This window comes from Macrosteles quadrilineatus, unplaced genomic scaffold, assembly GCF_028750875.1.
Source record: "Macrosteles quadrilineatus isolate MER2022 unplaced genomic scaffold, UCM_ALF_1.0 Scaffold_8__2_contigs__length_117827958, whole genome shotgun sequence".
In the NCBI taxonomy this organism is placed as follows: domain Eukaryota; kingdom Metazoa; phylum Arthropoda; class Insecta; order Hemiptera; family Cicadellidae; genus Macrosteles; species Macrosteles quadrilineatus.
The window spans coordinates 80,682,024-80,703,618 of NW_026542601.1; the positions used below are offsets into that span (position 1 = coordinate 80,682,024).

General features: G+C 36.0%; 3 protein-coding genes across 4 annotated transcripts; all 3 read left to right on the forward strand.

Moving 5' to 3' along the window:
• Positions 1–655: 655 nt before the first annotated feature.
• Positions 656–9,212, forward strand: LOC129001118 (nucleoside diphosphate-linked moiety X motif 6-like). Of its 2 annotated transcripts, none has more exons than XM_054428307.1 (7): positions 656–741; positions 3,926–4,089; positions 4,842–4,933; positions 6,000–6,213; positions 6,891–6,994; positions 7,856–7,954; positions 8,672–9,212. In XM_054428307.1, exons 1-7 carry the CDS (start codon positions 728–730, stop codon positions 8,834–8,836), a joined length of 852 nt encoding a protein of 283 aa, XP_054284282.1. In that variant the 5' UTR covers positions 656–727; the 3' UTR covers positions 8,837–9,212. The 2 variants fall into 2 exon arrangements, with proteins under 2 accessions (XP_054284282.1, XP_054284281.1); XM_054428306.1 differs by lacking the exon at positions 656–741 and adding an exon at positions 748–935.
• A 1,328-nt stretch (positions 9,213–10,540) lies between these two features.
• LOC129000502 (E3 ubiquitin-protein ligase Siah2-like) lies at positions 10,541–13,300 on the forward strand. Its single transcript, XM_054427464.1, has 2 exons — positions 10,541–10,546; positions 12,554–13,300. Exons 1-2 carry the CDS (start codon positions 10,541–10,543, stop codon positions 13,298–13,300), a joined length of 753 nt encoding a protein of 250 aa, XP_054283439.1.
• A 283-nt stretch (positions 13,301–13,583) lies between these two features.
• On the forward strand, positions 13,584–20,440 carry LOC129000503 (uncharacterized). The gene is made up of 4 exons (XM_054427465.1): positions 13,584–13,702; positions 14,540–14,780; positions 15,228–15,361; positions 20,271–20,440. The coding sequence occupies exons 1-4, from the start codon at positions 13,699–13,701 to the stop codon at positions 20,438–20,440; spliced, it is 549 nt and encodes a 182-aa protein (XP_054283440.1). The 5' UTR covers positions 13,584–13,698.
• Positions 20,441–21,595: the final 1,155 nt, after the last annotated feature.

The window sequence follows — 21,595 nt, forward strand, 5'->3', positions numbered from 1 at the left end:
AGTATGGACTATAATCAATGGTGAATTAAGATAGCCATAGATAGTGATATTATTCGTGTATAGTGAGCTAGCAATATGGAAGATTAGGAATTAAGAAAAATTATACACAGATGGAGGCCTATGTTTCAGCGAATATCTGTTACTCCGGAAATAAACTTACGATGTAATTGTGTATAAGTTTATAAGTACACTAGCCATGGCTGGCCATCGATCGATGGACTCCAACCATGGCCACCTCTAAAGGCGGCCGTGGTCTACTGTAACTCGTTAGTCCTTACTTACATACTATTATAAAGAAGAGGGGGTGTCTGTGTGTTTGTATGAGCTAATCTCAAAAACTACTGAACCTACTGGGCTCAAATTGCACACAAATGAAGCTACAGTTCCGAGGATACATATAGAACTATTCCCGCTTCGATATTGTCTAATATGTATTTTTTTTTTTTACATCGATGTTTCGGAAACATTGAAGATCGATGTTGGACCTAGATTTAATCTATGGTTGAACTGTCCCAGTCCAAGTCGAACTTGATCACCAACTGGCACTGGTTTGGATTGGATTTAGTTTTGGGTTCTAATAAATAATAGAACAGACTCAGACTGACTCACTGACTGAAGTCTGAACTGAACTTAATAAGCACAGGGCGAGGGCACAGATAAAGGAAACCTTCTGCTAGAGCAGTAGAGCTAAATTATTAAATTTATTTGTAAAATTATCAAAAAATTTATGTTTTGTTATTGGTAAGGACCTAGTATATTAGATAATTTATGATTTTTAGTTTTAAAATTTTTACTTAAATGTTCAAATCCTTTCTATTACCTTGTTGCCGTTATGTAATACCAGCATCATGTTTAAAACAAGCGAAGAGACACTTGAAATTAGGTTTGCTGATAACCTTTCAATATCAAACAATTAGAAGTCGAAGTCATTGCCTGTAAGTATGCATACTCTTTCGTATCCTAAATAATTATGGCTTTATCGTTGTCCAACGAGGTGAAGGATATAGTTGCATTTTATCAACAGACTGCACTTTTGTTTACGTCCTACACTCATTCAAATGAATATAAGTTATAGATTACTTCATTTGATAACTTCAAGTTTGGTTAGAACGAATGAAATAATCGATATAGGGGAATAATCTGTGTACGAGTGTAGGACATAAACTAAAGTGCATCCGAAACTAGACCTTGATTAAACTCGTGTAGCCTACCAAGAAAAATTAACTTATAAGGGATACAGGCTTGGGCCTAAGGTTCCTCATAAATTAGGTAACATTTTGAACGAACTCAATTGAGTTTTTGGACAAAGGACTACCCAAGAATTTTATTTATAAAACTTAACTCCAGTCATGAGTTGTTTACTTCATCAAATTTATTTGTTTAACCTAGGCTAAGTTACTTAATCATTTTATTTATTTAACTTACTGCCAACGGATTTAAATAACACTAATTTTACAGGTTAATCACATATTGGGATTAGCTCATTATGACTAAGTAGTCTATATGGTAATAGCCAAGATTAAATACTGAGTAAAAATACAGTAACGTGTAACTTAATAACCAAACAACAAAATAGGCTACGGTACGGTACTTTCCTGTTAAAAAGGGAACATTCATTATTATTGATGATTTTTTTCAATATCTTCAAACGCATTTAAATTACAAATTGACAACTGATCTTGTTTAAGCAAAAACAATAAACCTATTTGGATTAAGAAATGGAACTGTTCTAAACTAACCTAACATAACTAACCAAACTTGTTTTACCATTTAAAAAATTCCATTTGATACCTAACAGAAAAGGCATGTGGGGAATCATCAAACGGAGTTTTGAAATAATACAGCAAGTTTGGTTGGTTAGGTTAGCTTAGAACAGTTTCATTTCAGTATATTTTTTTTTAAATTACTTTTTGATACTGAACAATATTTATCTATCACGGTTATCAGCTGATATGTTTAAATTCGTTGATATTGGATCGAAATATCGATAAACAATCATCTAATAATGAGTGTTCCCTTTAACAGGGGATTCCCTTTAAAGTACTTAACTTACCCCTGCGATCATAACTAACGCAGTTTTCAATACTGTAATTAATATGATAACTGCATAGGATTATAAAATTAATTGTTTCCTTGATTTCTAATTGTAATTACCTACTTAGGATATAATAAATTAAGGCAGGCCCGTTTTTTACCCTGTCAGTGCCCAAGTCACAACTAATACTGTAGTAGCACCCCTTTGCAATATATAACAGGGTGTCCACCGAACGGAAAATCCGGGAATTATGAGGGAGTTTTTTCAACCGGGAGTTGTGTGAATTTTGTATTTCTACCTGGAGTTTTCAATTTACCGTGATCACCCATGACAACAGTGATGTTTCCGTGACCGCGGATGACGATAATATGTCTACACACGGCCGCGAGCGATGTTCAGATATTTCTGCGATCGCAGCAGACAATGATGACATCTACAGAGCCGCAAGGGAAGATTACGATGTCTTCACTACTGCGTAAAACGATTACGATGTCTACAGAACCGCGGGATACAATAATGATTTCTACACAGCCGCGAGAAATGATCACAATTATGCCGCGTACGCTCAAGACGATGATAATGACCACATGACCGCAGGAAAAGATCAGAATTTTGCCACATTCGCAGAAGATGATTATCACCATATGTCCTCTGGAGATGATTACCATTTTGCCGCATTCGCGGGAGGCGATTACTATGTCCAAACGAATTCGGGGGAAGATATAATGATGTCTTCACGGCCGCAAGGGGTGATCAGAACTTTATTGTGATCGCGTAAGACGATGAGAATGACCATACGATCACGATAAAAGGTCAAAATTTAAAATTTTGCCTAGTTTGCAGAAGAGGATGATGATCTCCACAAGACCAAGGGAGATGATTACCAAGACGAGGATAGGCAGAATTCTTCCTCATTCGTGGTAGACGACGGTAATCTCCTCTCGACCACGGGATATGTTCATATAGGTATTGCCTCAATCATGGAAAACGATAAGAAATAATAAGTTATTATAATTGGTAATCATGTCTACTAAACGACCCGACCGTTGAAAATAGTAAGAATCTTGCCGCAAACGCAGGAGATGATTACGATGTCTACACGGCCGCGAGGGATAATATAAGTTTACCACCAATTTTTTTTATTTTACAAATTTTTGTCGCCTCCCAAAAAAGCCAATTGCCTTGCGCACTAGGCACGTGCCTACCATGCCTATTCGGTAAATCGGCCCTGAATTAAGGGTAAAATAGACCCAAAAAGCTTCTTTAATGTTTTTGTCATTGTTTCTATTTATGATATGCTTTAATATAATCCGATGCAATATTAATATTGAATCGGATACATATTGATATAGCCTTTATCGTTATTCATGCGATTATTATAGGATCTCTGTTGAACTGTATCCCATATTAGAACATCATATTTGCTGAACAGGGTACTATCATTAGCATAAAGTACTGATGAGTAGGGACATTTTAAACTGAAGTCGTTAATAAAAATCAAAAGCAGGATAGGTCCTAAAATGGTCTTCTGCGGAACACCAGTACTCAATTCCTTTGGAAATATCAGAATTTAATAATTTCCTATCCCGACCTATGGCTTACGGGTTTCAAGATAGGATTGAATTATGTTTAATTCACAGTTCCTAACGCCATAGTAATATAGTTTATAAAAAAGAACGGGAGACTGTGTTGAAGGCCTCAGTGAAATCAGCAAGTCATGTATCTGTCACCAACTTGTCTCAAAGCCTTGCAAAACTTGGTTAATTAATTTTTCTAACAACCATTTTGATTGGCTCTAATGCCATATTGACCTTAATTTTGTTAATATTCCTATTCAGAAGTTTTTAAATTGGTTGCTAATCAATTATAATTTGCACTTTTTGTTTAAAGGAAACCAAGGAACAAGAATACAACCTTTGGTATCCAAATGGCAGAAAATATGTCAACAGACGCAAGTAGTGGGTTCACTGGAACTGTTGACAGATACAAGGGTGTTCACATCAGTTCTGTTGAAAATCCTAGTGACCTGGTGACCTTTACGTCTAAACTTGAAGGTTCGTATACACATATCACAGCAATACTTTAGAGAAGGTTACCTAATTGAATGTCTCCTTGTAAGATAGCATTTTTATAGGACCATATAAACACATTTAGAGATAATGAAAGCTTTATTTTCATCCCTCTACGCCTAAAGATTATAATAAGCCAAGACTGAATGGCTGTCAAAATACTGCATAATGGCGGGGGACATATAAAACTGTCATTGCATGTTTCTGTCATCAAAAGTTGTGCTTGTTTGTGTGAATAAGGGTGTAAAATTGACTAAACCAAGAATAGTATGCTATTCGTGTAGTATAAATATGGATGATTACATTGTTAAAATTCATTGTTACAGCCCCGGAACTGATATATTGACTATTATGAGTTTGTAGTAAGCCATGCAGTAAAATTGGTAACAGCGATGTGGTTCAAGTTTTGACAAAATGCCATAGTCACTAAACAAAAAGTGTCATTAGTCCCACTTGGTTAGCTTCGTTGATAATTTCATTACACGCATACATGTCATTCAGAACTGGTACTGTAAACCCATAATAGTATTGCTTTGTCACGTGAACCAAAATCCTCATTTCTAATAATAACTAGCAGCATAGTATCTCTTTGATGAGTCAAACAAATCCTTGTACAATTGAATTATTCTCCTTAAATATTGTCTTACGTTGTACAAAGCTCGAATAGATATAGTTTTAGATATGTGTATTTCCCTTAATTTGTATTAATTATATAACAAGATTTGTGATGTTTCCAGCATCCCTCAATCATTGGGTGGCAGAGAAGATGTTAGCTGTGTGGTTTTTAGTCAGCTTAGAACAGTCTGACTGGATTCCAGTATTGACAAAGGTAGGTAAACTAGTAAACATTAAACTGTACCTATTAACAGGTTCGCTATGGCCTATCAATGGTGGCCGTATCCCCAGTGCGGCACAGCATTGAGCAGGGCGATTGGCTTTCAAATTTTGGTCTGACGAATAGCAAATAACGTGTGGTGATGTACTGCATTACGACGAGAGTCGACGTAGTTTGCTAAAACAGCCACAGAAAGCAGCACTGCTTGGAACGTAGCCGGTCCCATTGTACTGCCAATTGGAGGGAGAAAGACGTGACAACAAGTTGATTTCTAAGCTTGCCAGACAGGAATTTTACGGGGAAATTTATTACCAATCAACACCACAACAAAAAGCATGTCACACACTACACGCTACGTAGTATAGGTCCGCCTTCGACCGAAGCTAGGCTCGTATTGAGCAACAGATTGATGCACTGCAGTGTAAGTTTTGGGTCAGTAATAACCCGGCCGTGTGAGGGTTGCGATCGCCTTGAGTCAGTACAGAACCACTCGCAGCGAACGTGTTAATAGAAAATGTTAAAGTTGTTGCCAGTTTTTTAATCAAAATGAACATAGTTGAAGTGAGCCCCTGACAGATTACTAATGTAAATTACGTATTTCTTTTGCATGTGCGGACTTTCAGCTAGCTTCTGCTAGCTTTCGGCTTCTGTCAACTATCTCAGTGACAAAATATAAGGTAGAAAATAGAATTTTAGATACATTGCAATTTGTGACTGATTCAGACAACTTTGTTCTTTTTTAATAAAAAATGTGCAACAGCTAGTCCATGTAGATGGGATGTCTACTTCAGTATACAAATGATTGTACTTAACTGCTGTAATTCTCAACATATTTCTACAAGCTGCAGTGTGTTCCTTTATCAGCTTTTTCAGTAATGTAGGATATTTCATGTACAAACTTCATAACACCAATATTTCCACGGTTGCATCCGCACTTTACTTTTTTTTACGCTTTGTCTACTAAGTAACAATTTTAAATAACCACCATTGATACAACTTTTAAAAGATGCATGTAATTCACATGGTGTACTTGTATTTTGTGAGTGTTGACGGAGCACAGAACTGTTTCAGGTTCCACCACACTGGTTGTGATGGCTCCACTGTCTCCCTGGTCCGCTGGTTGGACAGTTCGCCCTCGCGAGTGCCTGTGTTCGCTCACACCATGGTGGGGGTGGGAGCCGTGGTGGTTGACAAGGATGGTCGACTGCTAGTGGTGCAGGAGTCTTACAGAGGACAGCCTTACTGGAAACTTCCGGGTGGTTACGTAGAGCCAGGTGAGAAGTGACCTCTAGATATTTCAAACTGAAAGTATTCTATATAATGTATATCTCAGTGATTAATGATTAAGAAAAGGTTTCCGGACCGGAGTAATGAGAAACTGTTATTATAAGAGATAAAGTCAGTTTTTTTTTCTTAATGAGCACTTGGCTCAGTTTGTATAATGTATGTTTAAACCATTGGTCTTAAGTTATATTTACATCAAAGCGTATATTGTACAATATCAGTAGAGAAATAGTAAAGGTAATTATCAATGTGTACTCTGAACAAATAATCAATCAAGATATTTTGTTGTTAAACAAATCAAAGTCTTAAGACCAAAGGACACCTATCTGTTGACAGAACAAATGGTTTTTAAATAGCACTACTATGGAATATTGTGGTTTCTGGAATTTCTGCGTCTACCCTAGTCAGTGCTCAATTTGTAAAATATGAGGTGCCAGAACTTGTAACCTGTTTAATGTGGTTTTAGTAAACTGTTTATGTATCTATTTATGCCAAATTTTTATCTTTCCGAAAGAGCTACCGGAACGCCGTTCCGCCGCAAATCGAGCACTGGCCGTAGCTCATTCTATACTTAATTCTACATTCAGATTCCTTCTTTACCTAAGAGAAATTAAATAGACCTTTGAGAATTAAAAAAATATTCATTTTCACAAGGAATACTTTCTAGGTGAAGACATTTCTGTGGCTGCTATGAGAGAGGTTCAGGAAGAAACCAATATCGTGACAGAGTTCAAATCTTTAATAGCTTTCCGCCATTCCCATTCAGCGCAGGTAACTTAAGACAGATCAAATATTTTACTGGGTGTCTGACTATCATTGAAGTCACTGAAAATGTTAATGATTTGAAGATAAAGATCAAACATACAGATGAAAACAATAACTTTTTCAACAAAATATAATACAAGCCCTGAAAAACCATAGGTATACATGTAATGTTTGACTTTTGATAGTGCTGTTGGTAATGTTTGACATAGCAACTAGTATTAAACCATATATTATTTTTGTTATTTTAATTTAAATACTACTAAACTAGGTACTTAACTATTTGTAACTAGGTACTAGGCACTAAGTACTTATAGCCTCCCCAACACAAGGTCGCAGCGAACAATGTGGCTCAGTAAAAACAATTGTGTAAAGATTAGTATTGCACAGCGCTCCATATGAATTGGTGCTACAGCTGTTTAGGTAGGCCGGGACTGTGGTGTAGCCACTTTTGTCTTGCCTGAGGCTATGACTTAACTAATGGGACTTCCTTACAATTTGTATTGTTTAAATGTTTCTGAATTTTCAAATTGATTCATTTCACCTTATCTCTGAGCTACGCGGATTATAGTGATTGTTTTCTGCTTGCAATGTTAACTCACTTAATTCAGTTGATGGTTGATATTATCAGTGATTGCATGAAAATGTTTACTGAAAGGAAGGAAGAACATTAAGGCTGGCAATCGTAGTGATTTATCAAAGCCTCTTGTGTTCTGTGACTTACCGAGTAAAACTACCACCTTGCAACAACGACAATCACCCAAGAGAAGAAACATGTGCTTTGTTTTGTCCACATTTTTGACCACTTAGGCAACACAATGATATGGTTCTGTGGTCTATCTATCCCTAAACAATACACATATGTTTCAGTTTGGCTGCTCTGATCTGTACTTCATTGTAGAGTTGGCCCCCCTGAGTTCAACGATCACTAGCTGCGAGGTAGAGATTGAAGACAGTCAATGGATGGACGTAAGTTTCATGAACTATTTTGTTTTCCTTTTTCAAACACTTATGGTTTTCTGTGTGCTGTTTCCGAGGTCCAACTGGTTTCAGCTTCTACATGGAGCTAGGTTTTTTTTCTTAATATCAAGTGCATATCATTTTAAACTTGTAAAAGAGAAATTTAAAGACGGCTCACACATGTATACAACACATTTATGATAACTATTTAGTTATGATAAACAACACAGCAGAGTTTGAGTCTATACTGCTGGTGGTCAGTGCAGTAGGTGTATGTCCGTTATCTTATCACCTAAGTCTGGGTCCTGTCAAAAAACCTTTATAATTATTATTTGGCAATCTGGAAGCTAATATCTACAATGAAGAATTAAATAAGTTTGACAATAGATAAATCAGAGTCCTTGGAGGTTAACAGCCATCTTGGGTAGTTTCAAACAGCTGCTGAATAGTTAATATCATCCAAAAATATGTTTTCAATCACCAAAGTCATTATAATTTAAATATCTGGGTCACTGTGAGATTAGAAATTGTCTTTGTAGTTTTTTAATTGTTTTATGAGTTAGAACGTCTAGGCTCCAATGACTAGTAATTCAGTTATCTTTAACCCAACTTTTTTCTGGGTTAACCAACCTTCCCGCTTGATAATCGAGACTACTGTACTACTGTACTTATGACCTACAAACTCAGAATAATTTGATTTAACAATTTTTACTTGTGTGTTCGCAGATGGACACGTACCTGTCACACCCCAATGTCCATGAGAACAACCGGCTGTTTGTACGAAAGTATTTGTTTAGTAAAGAAAAAGGGCTCTCGATCAATGGAACTAAAACTTTACATCCTGTGACAAAAGCTCCGCAGACACTGTTTGCCTTGGGAGATATTGAATGAGCTTATAGGAATATTAATCATGGATCAAAAGATTCTTAGTGAGAAGACGTTTGGTTTGCATTTGTTTTATACTAAAGGTTTGGTAAAACTAAATACGAGAACTGTTAAAAGGAAATGCAGATATCACAATTCTATAAACTAGTGTAAGGTTACTTTTTTATTCTGTTCTTAGACATCTTATTATATATATAGCTAAAAAGCTGCAATGTTTACATTAAATAATCAAATGTAACTTTTAATGTTTTAACCATGCATAACTAATTTTACCTAAAACTGAATTCAATCAATGTCATTACATGTTTTAGAGCTTTGGTGGAAAAAACTGTTGTAAAAATGTATATAAGGCAAGATCAAATACAAATATTTTTGGTTATTATTTTGTGTACCTGATTTCTCCTGAATGAATTATCCTCAATCAATATTAACCATTAAAATGAACATTATTAGTAAATTTCTATGATATTGTAAACATGATATTTCAGGTAGGTACCACTACAATAATTTCAATGCTATTTAGTATATAGATCTTTTTATTGCAAAATACTAAAACCATAATTTCTTCACTTGAGAAATGAAAAAATATATTTTCCATATTTGAGAAAAACTAAAGGATACATTTAAATCCATCTATAGAGACTGTAGATGTAGTGGTATTTTTTTACTGACCTAAGAAAATAGTATATTACGCTACAAGGTCGATAAGTAGGTGCGAGAATGATCGTTCACGCGAGATTGGTCTCGCGCAGGATTTTACTGTAAATTATTAGTTTTATTCACCTAATAACAGTTATTAGGAAATAACAGTTACTGTACATACACAACCAACAACAAAAATAATCTTGAAAGGGAAAATGGTATTTCATTATTGGTTTTGCCTCGGAAACGAGTTTTAAATTCTAGTAAAATCTGCAATTTGGTAATCTCTTAAACAAATTAATTACAAGTGTTGTAAAATATCAGCTGTTTATTGTTTTATTTTTTTACCTAACCCGCCATGTTAAACTTCCCTATCCCAAGCGTGATGTATACAACTTCCTTACTTCTCGAGTGATGTAAAGTTGAAAAAAACTCACTCGGTGATGTAATGAAACCCATTTAAATAACATTGAGCGGATAACTTAAAAAATATACCTCTATGGAGCCAACGACGTTCAACGCTAGAAATCAGCTGTGTGTTTGAATTTTATTGTTATGCTTTGAAGAATTTTCCTAACCTAGCTTTTGTTTGTAAATGAACGTTACTGTTAGAAGATGACTAAGATGAGTGAAATTGATAATGAAGCATTGCTCGTAACCTCCTGAATAGTGTCGGGTCAGGTAAAATCTTGTACGTTACACGTTACGCAAGAGCGTGTTTACATCACTTCGGTGAATTATGCAACTCGACTTCGCTCGTTGCACAACATTCACCTGCGTGATGTAAAAACGCTCTTACTACACTTGTAATGTAAATAGCTATAACTGCATCAATACTGAATGTTAAAAACAGTTTAATTTATACCTGATTTTCACTGATTACTGTTCAAACATAGTACTTATCAAAGTGATAAGTACAGTAGGTTCTCAATACTATAACTAGAACTCAATATCTGTCTTCCTATCTACAAACGCAAGTTTGAAGGTGGGGAATTCTTATCTGATAATTTTAACAAGGTTTTAAAGATCATGGAATTGGTCATGGAAACGTCACTGTTGTCATTCGCGATGGCGGTAAATTCAAAATTCCAGGTGGATATACAAAATTCACATATAATTCCTGGTTAATCAAAACTCAAGCATAATCCCCGGATTCCCGGTTGGTGGGCACCTTGTATGTATATTGCAAAGGGGCGCTACTATTAATTGTGTCTAGGTCGCTGACGTGATCAAAAACGGGCCTGCAAAGACTCAAAAAAACCCAGGAGACATTCTAAACGATCAAATTAGTTTTATTATTTGACACCCTGCTCAAACTACAACAGTGATAACAAAGTACAAATGTCAACACTATTTCCAACCAAACTGCAGTCCAGATATTTCAACCAAGCAGTGCATGCCGGTGGCCAAAGCAGTAGTCAAATATTTAAATTTTATATTTTGTATATATGTTCATGTGTGCATATTTAATGTTTCAACGACCTCATCATGAGTGAAGTTTGATGTTCTTCAGGATCTGAAAACGATTGTCGTCTGCCTTTGGAGGAGGTATTTAAGAGTCACAAGACGATACTAACGTATATTAAGCTGTTATTTATATGGTAATAAATTGATTTGCAGCCAATCTACAATATTAAAACGAAACAGTGTTTTTTTATTTCACAATTCTGAATCAACCACTCGACCGATTTTCATGATTTTTGTGTTGAAAGAAAGATAATTTTGAGAACTATGGAATGTCGAAGCCATAATTTTAGTTTAGGGTCCCAGTTTTTTAGAAATTAAGTTTTAATTTTTAAAAAGTCTATCAGCCGACGCTAAGATTCTAAACTAGCTTTTGGCATAAAATAATTTGCTTAACATAACAGCTGTAAACATTCAGCTTTTGTGTCACAAATTCAGCATCTATATATAAATCCAAAAGTACCCATGAACTTTTGAGAAAACTACAAGTCACACCCCCATAAACCATATACTTAAATTGTTTGTTATGACGAGAAACCTTGCGCAAAATTATCCATATTTCACAAATTGCCCTTTAAGGTCGTAATTCCTTTCTAAAGGGAACTTTTCATATACCTAATGTTAAATACCCCCGCCGCAGCAAACCTGCAGACTAAGCGAATTTCCATTTCCCTGAATGGATTTACACTAAAATGTCTCCTTAAAAATATCACATTTATTCCCTATTTAAAAAGAATCAGTTTAAAACATACTTAGGTTTGCTGCAACAGGGAGGGTAAAAGTGTTTTTTATGTAAAATGTTAATAGTTGGTAAGAAATAAAAACATTTTCCAAATTTGGGCAAAATATGTTAATAAACAAGCAAACTACAACAGTTTACTTATTCTCCATAAGAATAACATGGAAATTTTAAATTTACAATTTTTTGGAATTTTCTCCGTAAATATTAGGCGCATTATAACGCTTCAACATACTAAATTATTTGTTTTTTTAAGCTCTACAAAATAGTTTAGAAAGAAATTGCAAAATTTTATGTTTTTTGGGTCAAAAATGGGAAAAACCCATTTTTACCCCATAAAAGCCCCCATAAACCCCCGTTCCCATGGTCCGATCATGCTGGTTCGCGAACTCGTTCGAATAAACATAGGTTTACACGTTTGTACCAAATTTCATCAAAATCGGATCATTTTTGCTCGAGTTATCGCGCTAACGGACACATATATAAATATATATATATATATATATATATATGAATTTGAACGGATGGTGTTTTTGGCCTCTAGGGATCTCAAAACGAAAAAAAAAATCGGTCCTGGGTCCAGGTCTTACCATGAGTACTACGGTAATAGCTTATTCCCTATATGGGAAATTCGCTAAAAAATACTTCAGCTGTACTTAATTGTTTGTTATTCTTTCAATTTATTACCTTATTAAAATCAGGTGTGATTATTTGTTTCTTTTATTTTGTTTATTTCAGGTTAACTTAACCAATCAATAGTTTTATTAATACTTATGATGTCAAACGGGGTGAAGCCCGTGGGTAACAGCTAGTATTCTGTTATAAAGATTTGTTACAAATGTTTGAATTTTTATAAATGAAAGCAAATTTTATTACAGAATAAACTGCAGCCAGAGGAGCTACAGGATGTTATTCTCGCTCTGTGTGAAATTTTCAAGTGCTCTATCTGCTTGGAGGCTCTCCAGAAAGACACGACATCTTGCATAAACGGTCACTGCATCTGCACCAATTGTAGGGGCAAGCAAGAGACGTGCCGGAGAACGTTCTCCAACGTCGTGCAGAACTGTCTCGTCAGTCAAGTGCTTGATGTCATCCCGCACACTTGTCGCTACAAGAACTGTTGGTACCTTGTCACCGCCAAAGACGACCACGAGTCATACTGTGCCTACAAACCTACCCAGTTCAAGAACTGTGAGTGGCAAGGCCCTGCGGTGGAGCTGACAGATCACTTCAAACAGGAACATCCGGAGAAAATGGTGTTCCTCGAGAAAACACAACCCATCCGTACGTTTTGTGAAAATTTCAAAACCGATTTCACCTTCACCTCCCAATTCTCTATATACGGACATTTCCTCTGGCTCGTTAAAGATCTCAATGTGGCCACAGGAGTTTTGAAGTTCACCTTCATCCCAGTGTTTTGCGACAAACCCAAGCATGACATCAATGTGAAGGTGTCGTTCCAAGCAGATGAGAAGGAGTATAAAGTGAGCACCAGAGTAAGGATGGATGTCAGCGTAGATGTAGAGAAGGATAATTGTCTTCTCGTCCCTGTGTCAATGCTACATCACTTCTACAGCAAGGAGAATAAAGACATTACCTACAGTGTGTTCATAACAAAGGCATAACAAACAAGTAGAATCAGCTGAAATGCAAAAGGAAAGGGTAAAGACAAAATGTTTTTTGGTGAAAACAATTTTATAAATAAATAATCCATCTCTTGGAAGAAACTATTTTTTATACCCTGTTCCCTTTCAACCAAAATGTAAAATGAAGATACCAATAATTTTTATTTAAATAACAAACCAGCAATAAGCCACAACATCTAATAATTCTTATCACAAATTTGACAGCTAGTTGTTATCTAATGAATGAGATTTATGTAGTAAGAAACAGTCTGCTCGTGGTGTATACATGGTTTTTGTGAAACTTGGCATGCTAATAATATGCACAAACTGTTGAAAAACCTAAACATAAAATTGTCCATGTTGAATTGCCAATAAATAAGTGATGCTTAAAAATAAAAATGTGTAAGTAAAAGGTTATATATTTTCAACAACTTCTAAAAAAACTCTTAAGTAATTTGATTATGAACAAATAACATTTTTAATGTAAAATTTTTTAAATACTGGTGATCAAGCTGTGCAGAAAAACCAATCCTTGATGTCGCTAGAGTGGGTATTTCTTTATATCAGATTATAATAAAGTTAACCAAACCACTTCTCCTTTACAATGTTATGGATTATAAATATGCAGAATAAGCCATTTGTTGGTTTTTTGTCAGACAATGAGCACCTATGTGTAGATAGTTTTATGTATATGGCAAATAATAATTATGAGAAAAATTTTTTTAAAGAAACATGCTTGCCTATTAATATGTAGACTAGAGGTCGTCCAGTGGTTGAAAACTCGAAAAATATGTAATGAACAGAGTTCTCTATTTTCACCACAAGCTGTAATTAATAAAACATGTGATTAAATTTTTTTTCATTTGTTTTGATTTTCTGTTTATATTTTGTTGTATTTTGTCACTCCATAAAGCCCATGTTATTTTATTTTTATTTTAAATTAATCTTTTGTGTTTATTTTGTAGACTATTTTAATTTACAAAGGGATTCTGCACATCTAGAGGAAAATATATTTCTAACAGTATAACAGAACGTAGATTTTCCCTGCGATGCACATGAGCTGGGAAAAAAGGTTTTAAAGAAACATGCTTTCCTATTAAATATTAATATAGAAGATTGGTTTGACAGTCATGCTGTGATAAAATAATCCATTAAGCACAGGGTAATCCATAATCAATACAATAAAACTAGTAATAAAATAGTTTCCTCATTGTTAAACCACTGCAACTTGTTCTCCAGCAATGCTAGCTATTGAAGACTTCATTCCGCGTCAGTTCTGGGGCCCCCGTGAGCCAGGTTACCCTCTGCGTATCCAAGCCCCAGTTCCTTATGTGTTTGTCGGCTACGTACGCAAGAACTATCTCGGACCTCAGGCAAAACGTTCTCCTGGACCTGATCCGGACCAACTCGGCTGTTGTCAAGAACTGTGCTATATTCTCAATGGAGAGTATAACAATAAGTTGCCAGACATTCGGTTCAAGTAAGTACTTTTTAAAACACAATCCAACCAGACAAAATTTATTTGGACTGCTCTCCCTAGAAATTTTCACTTTCGTCTGTTACAAAATACATAGTAATTTTAACAAAATTAACATCACCAAAAAAGGCAACAATTGTAGTGCTTGTCAACAATTGTATTACCTTTCCTTTGTAAAAACTGAATCTTATTAATAAATTACTCTATATTATGTTCAGTGTAGCTTAACTGTGTTGTCAACAAAATATATCTCTCTTATTTGATGAAAAATTGTATGGTTTGCATTGATTTCCGTTCCAATAATTTGGCAATAAAATTAGAAAAGTAATGCTTTTAAAAATATATATTATTTTTTTCATTGATTTTTATGATAGTAAAAAGATAAGAAGTAAATAGAAGTAATCAACATGCATTCAAGTGTGATCACCACGTATGTGGGTTCTCTGTCAGTTTCATGATTTGCGGAAGCAGTTCCCCTGAGATCTATGAGGGCCGAGGATGGACACGCCAGCCGACTCTGCCTCTCAAGTACCAGCGACTCAACAGCAAGTCTTGGTACATCGGCATCATTGGCGACTATTCCGGTAACTGATAGACATAGACATGAATACAGTACATGTACAAAGCATTCATAGTTTGGTGTTAACTGTATTTTGTTGCAATTTTATGTGGAAACCATCCATCATTCATAGCAAAGTCACTATCTCCTACCCTACATTCCTTGGTATTAATACCATCTCATTTACTTGAACCCTATACTATTGTGTGTGTTATAAATATATCTATTTCTTTTCTTTTACATCGTCATAATCTGATTCTAATATCATTGTAACATTCACAGGTTTTATAGTCTATCGTCTTTTAGTCCAACTAACACCACAATGTTTTCCAACTTTGGTACTATCACAGAACCCCATTATTTTTCTGTCTTCATATCAATAGCCACCTCATATTGGTTCATCACAATCTCTGATTCTGTGTGACAGCTCTAGAGAGCATTGATGTTCTGTTGTTTTGTGATGTTTCAGTCCAGGGAGCCGAGACCCTACTGGACTGAGGCCGTTCTATGACGTATTTAAACGCGTATTCCGCTTTCATCCACTGCCACACTAAAAGATGGCGATGCAACTTAAATAATTGAAAGCCAACTTTTAATTTAATCTACGTTTAAAAACTTTTGAATGTTTTTCGCTCTGGGATTATTTTGAGTTTCCAATAACATATCTTACTTAAAGCTGTCTTTTCGTAGGCGCGGAATCAAAACACAGAGAGGTTATCGCTTCTCCGCTACTCTGCTTTCCCTGATCTGCTTCCGCTCCTGTTAAACCCCGGCTTTAAATAAATAGCATAATTTTTACTGAATATTTACAATTCTTAAGTTCACGTTTTGTTTGTTGGAAGATATCCAGGGCAACTTTATTTTCCATTAGACTTTCATACCAATGAGGTGTCCACCCACAGGGTATCTCAACAGTTGATGAATGTGGGTTATTTGTATTTCTTAGATTTTTTTTCAATGTAGTCGATTTGTTTTTTTGGTCTTATTTCTATAAACTATTAACTAACTATAAACTATAAACTATACATAGAGAATGCGGTTAACCCTTGTAAAGCGGCATGGAATATAATCAATTGTAATAGAAACCAGTCATCTTCTTTCAAGTGCTCGGCTAGTCCTGATCTTTTCAATCAACATTTTGTGAACTCTGTGAATCGTATTGTGGCAGATACCCCACCTCAGCAGCTGCACAGGTAGCAGGCTGTTATATATTTTCTATTTGCATTCCTCAACAATCATATGTTATTTTAAATATTTATTATTCCTGATGTTTTTACTATTGTGATTATCAAAACATTGTTCTGAGAATACAAGACTCATTACAACACCATCTTGAAATAATTTATTCTATACCAATTATCTAATATTACTTCAAGTTTTTTTAAAGTGGCGACGAGGAAAACGGCAAGATGGACCAGGAACAGTTTCAATTATTTCTACAAACACTTACAACAGCTCTTCAAGGTATGTTTGATTCACAACCATCAAAGAATTTAACACTGATTTCAAATTTTGACCAGTTTGACTGTACACAAGAAACGTTTTTTCAATACAAAGAGAGATTTGAAAACTACTTAAAGTTGAAAAACGTTTTCTCAGACAAAGATCTATGTGCCCAGATATTTCTTAACAGTCTAGGCTCTTCTGGCTACGACTTGTTGTCTACATTATCGTTGCCAAGAAAGGTAAATGAGCTGAAGTACGAAGAGCTTACTGCCTTAATGACAAATCACTTTCCTGCTCAAAACGAAATTGTCGAACAACACAAATTCTTTTCTCGGGTACAAAAGTCTGATGAGTCTATTTCCAGTTATGTCATGACCCTCAAAAAGCAAATTTCGACTTGTAATGTGGCCTGTTCTACTTGTAACGCTTCTGTTTCTGACCTATTCCTCAGGGCACAATTCATACGAGGAATTAGGGATTCTTCCATAAGGGAGAACCTTCTTCAACAGAAGGATCTAACTTTTGACTCTGCTGTAACACGAGCTTTAGCGATTGAAGCTTCAAAGCTGAATTCCAATGCCATAGACGAGTTTTCGCAGCAGTCACAACCGTCTTACAGCAACGTAGGCGTCAACAAGTTGGCAGGACATTCGAAAAGGCACCGATCGTCAGCTAGATTCAACCATCGTTCGTCAGGCGAGAGCAGCAGTCGTTCTTTCGACAACAGTCGCAACAGCTCAATTTCTTCTGCTACACTACAAGGACATTATCGGCGCAAAGAACAAGTTGATTTAATTGCTCTTGGCTTGAATGGCGTTTGTCTTCGGTGTGGCAAGAACAATCATACGTCACATCAATGCAGACTGCACAGATCTCGAGTCCGCTGTAATGCCTGTAACAAAAAGGGCCACATTTTGAAGGTATGTATCAAGTCCCTACTGTCTAAACAAAGTGGTTCAAAATCAATCAAACACTTAAATCAAGATAATGATAACCAGTACGTGGAGTCAGACGTTGATGATATTTATGGCGTAGGTCAAATTAGAAACATTCATGACATACACCTTCCAGACACTGATAAGTTTATAACGACAGTTCTTATTAATAACCGGCCCCAAAAGTTCGAAGTTGATTCAGGTTGCGCCCACACTCTACTTCCTAGAGGAGACTTAAAGCGTTTAAACATTTCAATGGACACTATAACACCAACATCTGTCAAATTTCGCTCTTACACAGGGGAGCTACTATTTCCGCTGGGCATTGCTTCAGTAAGAGTCAAAAGCAATGGGACATCAACCGCCGAACAGTTATTTGTTGTTCATCCTGACGGATACAGTCCTCTTTTGGGTCGAACATGGATACGACACATGCAAATCAACCTAAGTAAGAAGAAATCAGAAAAGGATCGGAATCATCCACAGAAGATACACGTGTCAGAAAAAACTAGCTGGAAAAAGTCTTCCACCAAAAAGAAAGAATTTAGTGAAAACACTAACAGTTATTCGCCTACCAGTCGTTCATCAACCAGTCATGCATCAACCAGTCATGCATCAACCAGTCATCAACCAGACACAAGTACATCTGTATATTATCGATCAACACCTTCACGACGACATACATCAAGACAGATCAAACGACCGACACGATACACGCCTTGAACATTTCCTCAGTGCGGAAGAATCTGTTATATATTTTCTATTTGCATTCCTCAACAATCATATGTTATTTTAAATATTTATTATTCCTGATGTTTTTACTATTGTGATTATCAAAACATTGTTCTGAGACTCATTACAACACCATCTTGAAATAATTTATTCTATACCAATTATCTAATATTACTTCAAGTATTTTAAACAGGCCTACTTGTGGAAAGGCCTCAAGATTGGGTCCAATGGAAAAGGGTTACCCCGGACGATATTGTAAATATAGTAAATAAGTTTAAGGCTTTCTCCTTGTGTTGATGTATACGGGATGTCATCCATCTTCCTGAAGACTGTTATACGAGCTATTGCCCGCCCTTTGGCTGTAGTTTTTAACTTGTGTTTGGAACAGGGACATTTTCCCAAGGAACTAAAGATATCACGAACTGTACCTGTGTATAAGAAGGGAGATGCTGAATCATTAAACAGCTATAGGCCTATTAGTGTCATTCCTATACTAGCTAAGGTGCTCGAGACTATCATCAATAGGCAGCTTCTTGATCATTTTGAAACCAACAATCTGCTGAATAACTCACAACATGGCTTTCGTAGGAAACGTTCAACCATCTCTGCCGTGAGGGTTGCTATTGAGACTATTCACAATGCCTTTGAAACCGAAGAATCCGTACTGTTAACACTATTGGACTTATCTAAAGCATTCGACTGCGTATCGCATGATTTGCTTCTAAGGAAACTCTCCTTGTACGGGTCTGGGGGGGCTGTTCAACGGATGTTTACGTCCTACTTCAGTGGCCGCCAGCAGGTGGTATCAATTCAAGGTGCAAAATCTGGGGTGGCTGCGATTACGAGCGGAGTTCCGCAAGGCTCAACACTTGGACCTAGCCTCTTTATCATCTTAATTAATGATTTCAACCTAGAGAGCTATGATGCCCTATTATATGCAGATGACACTACCATTATTAATCGTGGTAGTAACATGGCCAATTTAACAACGGGGTCGAATTTCTGCCTAGGGGAGGCTATAAGGAGTGGTTTAGGCTAAACGGACTGCAGTTGAATGAGTGGAAAACTCAGCAGCTACTCTGCAGCTTGTGGACCCGCCCTGAAGCCCGGTTGGATGGGCCTAGTGTGAGTGCAGTCAAACTGTTAGGTGTTACCATTGATGAGAAACTTACCTGGAACCAGCATATTGATGTAATTTGCAAAAAGTTATCTCGAGTTAATTGTCTTTTAAGGAAACTAAAATCCCAGGTGACGTCTGACTATCTTAAACTAGCCTACTAGCTCTGATTATGCAGAAGACTGCTGTTAGAATTTTATCTTCGAGTGGTAGACGAGATCATGCCAGACCACTTTTTGAACAGCTCGGCATTCTCACGATACATAGCCAATACATTCTAGACTGCCTCCTTCTCTTGAAAACTGACCCTAGGCTCCCTCATATTACACGAGACCAACTCCACAATTACAACCTGCGCTCTGCAAGGAATGTGGATGTCCCGAGGTGTAGGCTATCAAAGACCAAGGACTGCTTTCCAGTGTTAGCACACAAGCTCTACAATAGACTGCCCCTTCACATTAAAGAACTCCTTCTTGAACCTTTTAAAGTCAAACTAAAACAATGGCTGAGTAGGAAGTGTTTTTATTCCATTGAGGAATACTTTACTACTGCAATGGACTTTTGAGTATGAATCCGGCCGCCATGTAGTGTAAATACTGTAAATATTAGTTTATTAATTCTTAAAAGTAAATTTTATTTGACAAGATCAATCCAGACATCTGGTCAACGATCGCCAGTTGGTAATGGTAATGGTATTGTTTCAGAAACTGATGCACCCCCGGCTGTATTCGAGAGAATTGACACCCTTTTATCGTATGCTATGGAAAATGACTACTTGGCAAAACAATATACCAGGGTGGACCTAGCTAACCCCTTCAAGAGAAAAGAAAGAGAAATTGTCCCACAGAATTATATCAGCAGTATATATTTATAATTTGGTATTATTTACTATATTTATTCATCATATTTTGCATAAATAAATTATTTAATTATTGTACTTTAATTATGAAACTGCTGTATTTTACGAATCATTCACCCCAGGAGGTCTTTTATATAGAAATTTGGAATTTTATATAGCAGAAAACACCAAAAAATTTAAAAATAAAGGAAATACATACCATGTAATTTTAGTACCGGTCTTATTAATGATAAAACTACTTTGAACAGCTATACTTTTGTCAACAGCTAGAAATTAAATGTTGGCTAGTTTGTTGTTGTTGTTTTTTATGAAAAAATTTTTAATTTCATATGTAAATTAATTAGTGTAAGTTGTTTTTTAAAGAGTAAAATAGACATAATATTAACAACAATGATTCAACACAAAAGGGGTAAAATATTTTTAATGTTTCATAGATAATAGAACTGTATATGGCTACTGGAGCTATCTCTAAAAACACGGTAATAATGATAGGTTTAATTTCAAACTTATTACAGAAAATGATGTTAAGGAGGCAATGAACTCTATAAAATCAAAAGCTCTAGGTGCTGATGATATATCCATAGAAATGATAAAATCTGTTAGCCCATATGCAATAGGAGCAATTACACACTTATTAAATATGAGCCTGTCTTCTGGTGTTTTTCCTAACAGTTGGAAGATTGCCTACGTGAAACCTTTGCATAAAGTTACTGCGCCAAAAACAATCCAGCAGCTAAGACCGATATCTGTGTTACCTGCAATTTCAAAGATACTAGAGAAGATAGTAACCGAACAAATTGCTTTATTTCTAGATGAGTATAATATACTGCCTAAGCTACAGTCAGGGTTCAGAAAAAACCACAGCATGTGTACTGCACTGACTAATATGTTTGCCGATCTATTTGAAGCCAAAGACAAAGGACTCTACAGCACATTAGCTATCTTAGATTATTCTCAAGCATTCGACTCTATTGATCATGAATTATTATTGGCAAAAATGAAGTACTATGGTTGCAGCGAAAAGGTTGTATGTTGGTTTCGGTCATATTTGGAGTCCCGACTGCAGGTTACTAAAATTGGGAGTGGGACATCAGATCCGCTTTGCAAATTGCGAGGTGTTCCTCAAGGTAGTTGTTTAGGCCCTGTGCTGTTCAATTTATACACGTCTGA

Excerpts from the sequence above, each read along its gene's own strand:
- LOC129000503 (XM_054427465.1), top strand. Across the intron at positions 14,781-15,227 it reads TTGCCAGACATTCGGTTCAA|TTTCATGATTTGCGGAAGCA; the intron begins GTAAGTACTTTT and ends GTTCTCTGTCAG. Across the intron at positions 15,362-20,270 it reads CATCATTGGCGACTATTCCG|AAACTGATGCACCCCCGGCT; the intron begins GTAACTGATAGA and ends GTATTGTTTCAG.
- LOC129001118 (XM_054428306.1), top strand. The coding sequence starts at position 799 with ATGTTCAAATCCTTTCTATTACCTTGTTGCCGTTATGTAATACCAGCA. Across the intron at positions 936-3,925 it reads AGAAGTCGAAGTCATTGCCT|GAAACCAAGGAACAAGAATA; the intron begins GTAAGTATGCAT and ends TTTTGTTTAAAG. Across the intron at positions 4,934-5,999 it reads GGATTCCAGTATTGACAAAG|AACTGTTTCAGGTTCCACCA; the intron begins GTAGGTAAACTA and ends GACGGAGCACAG.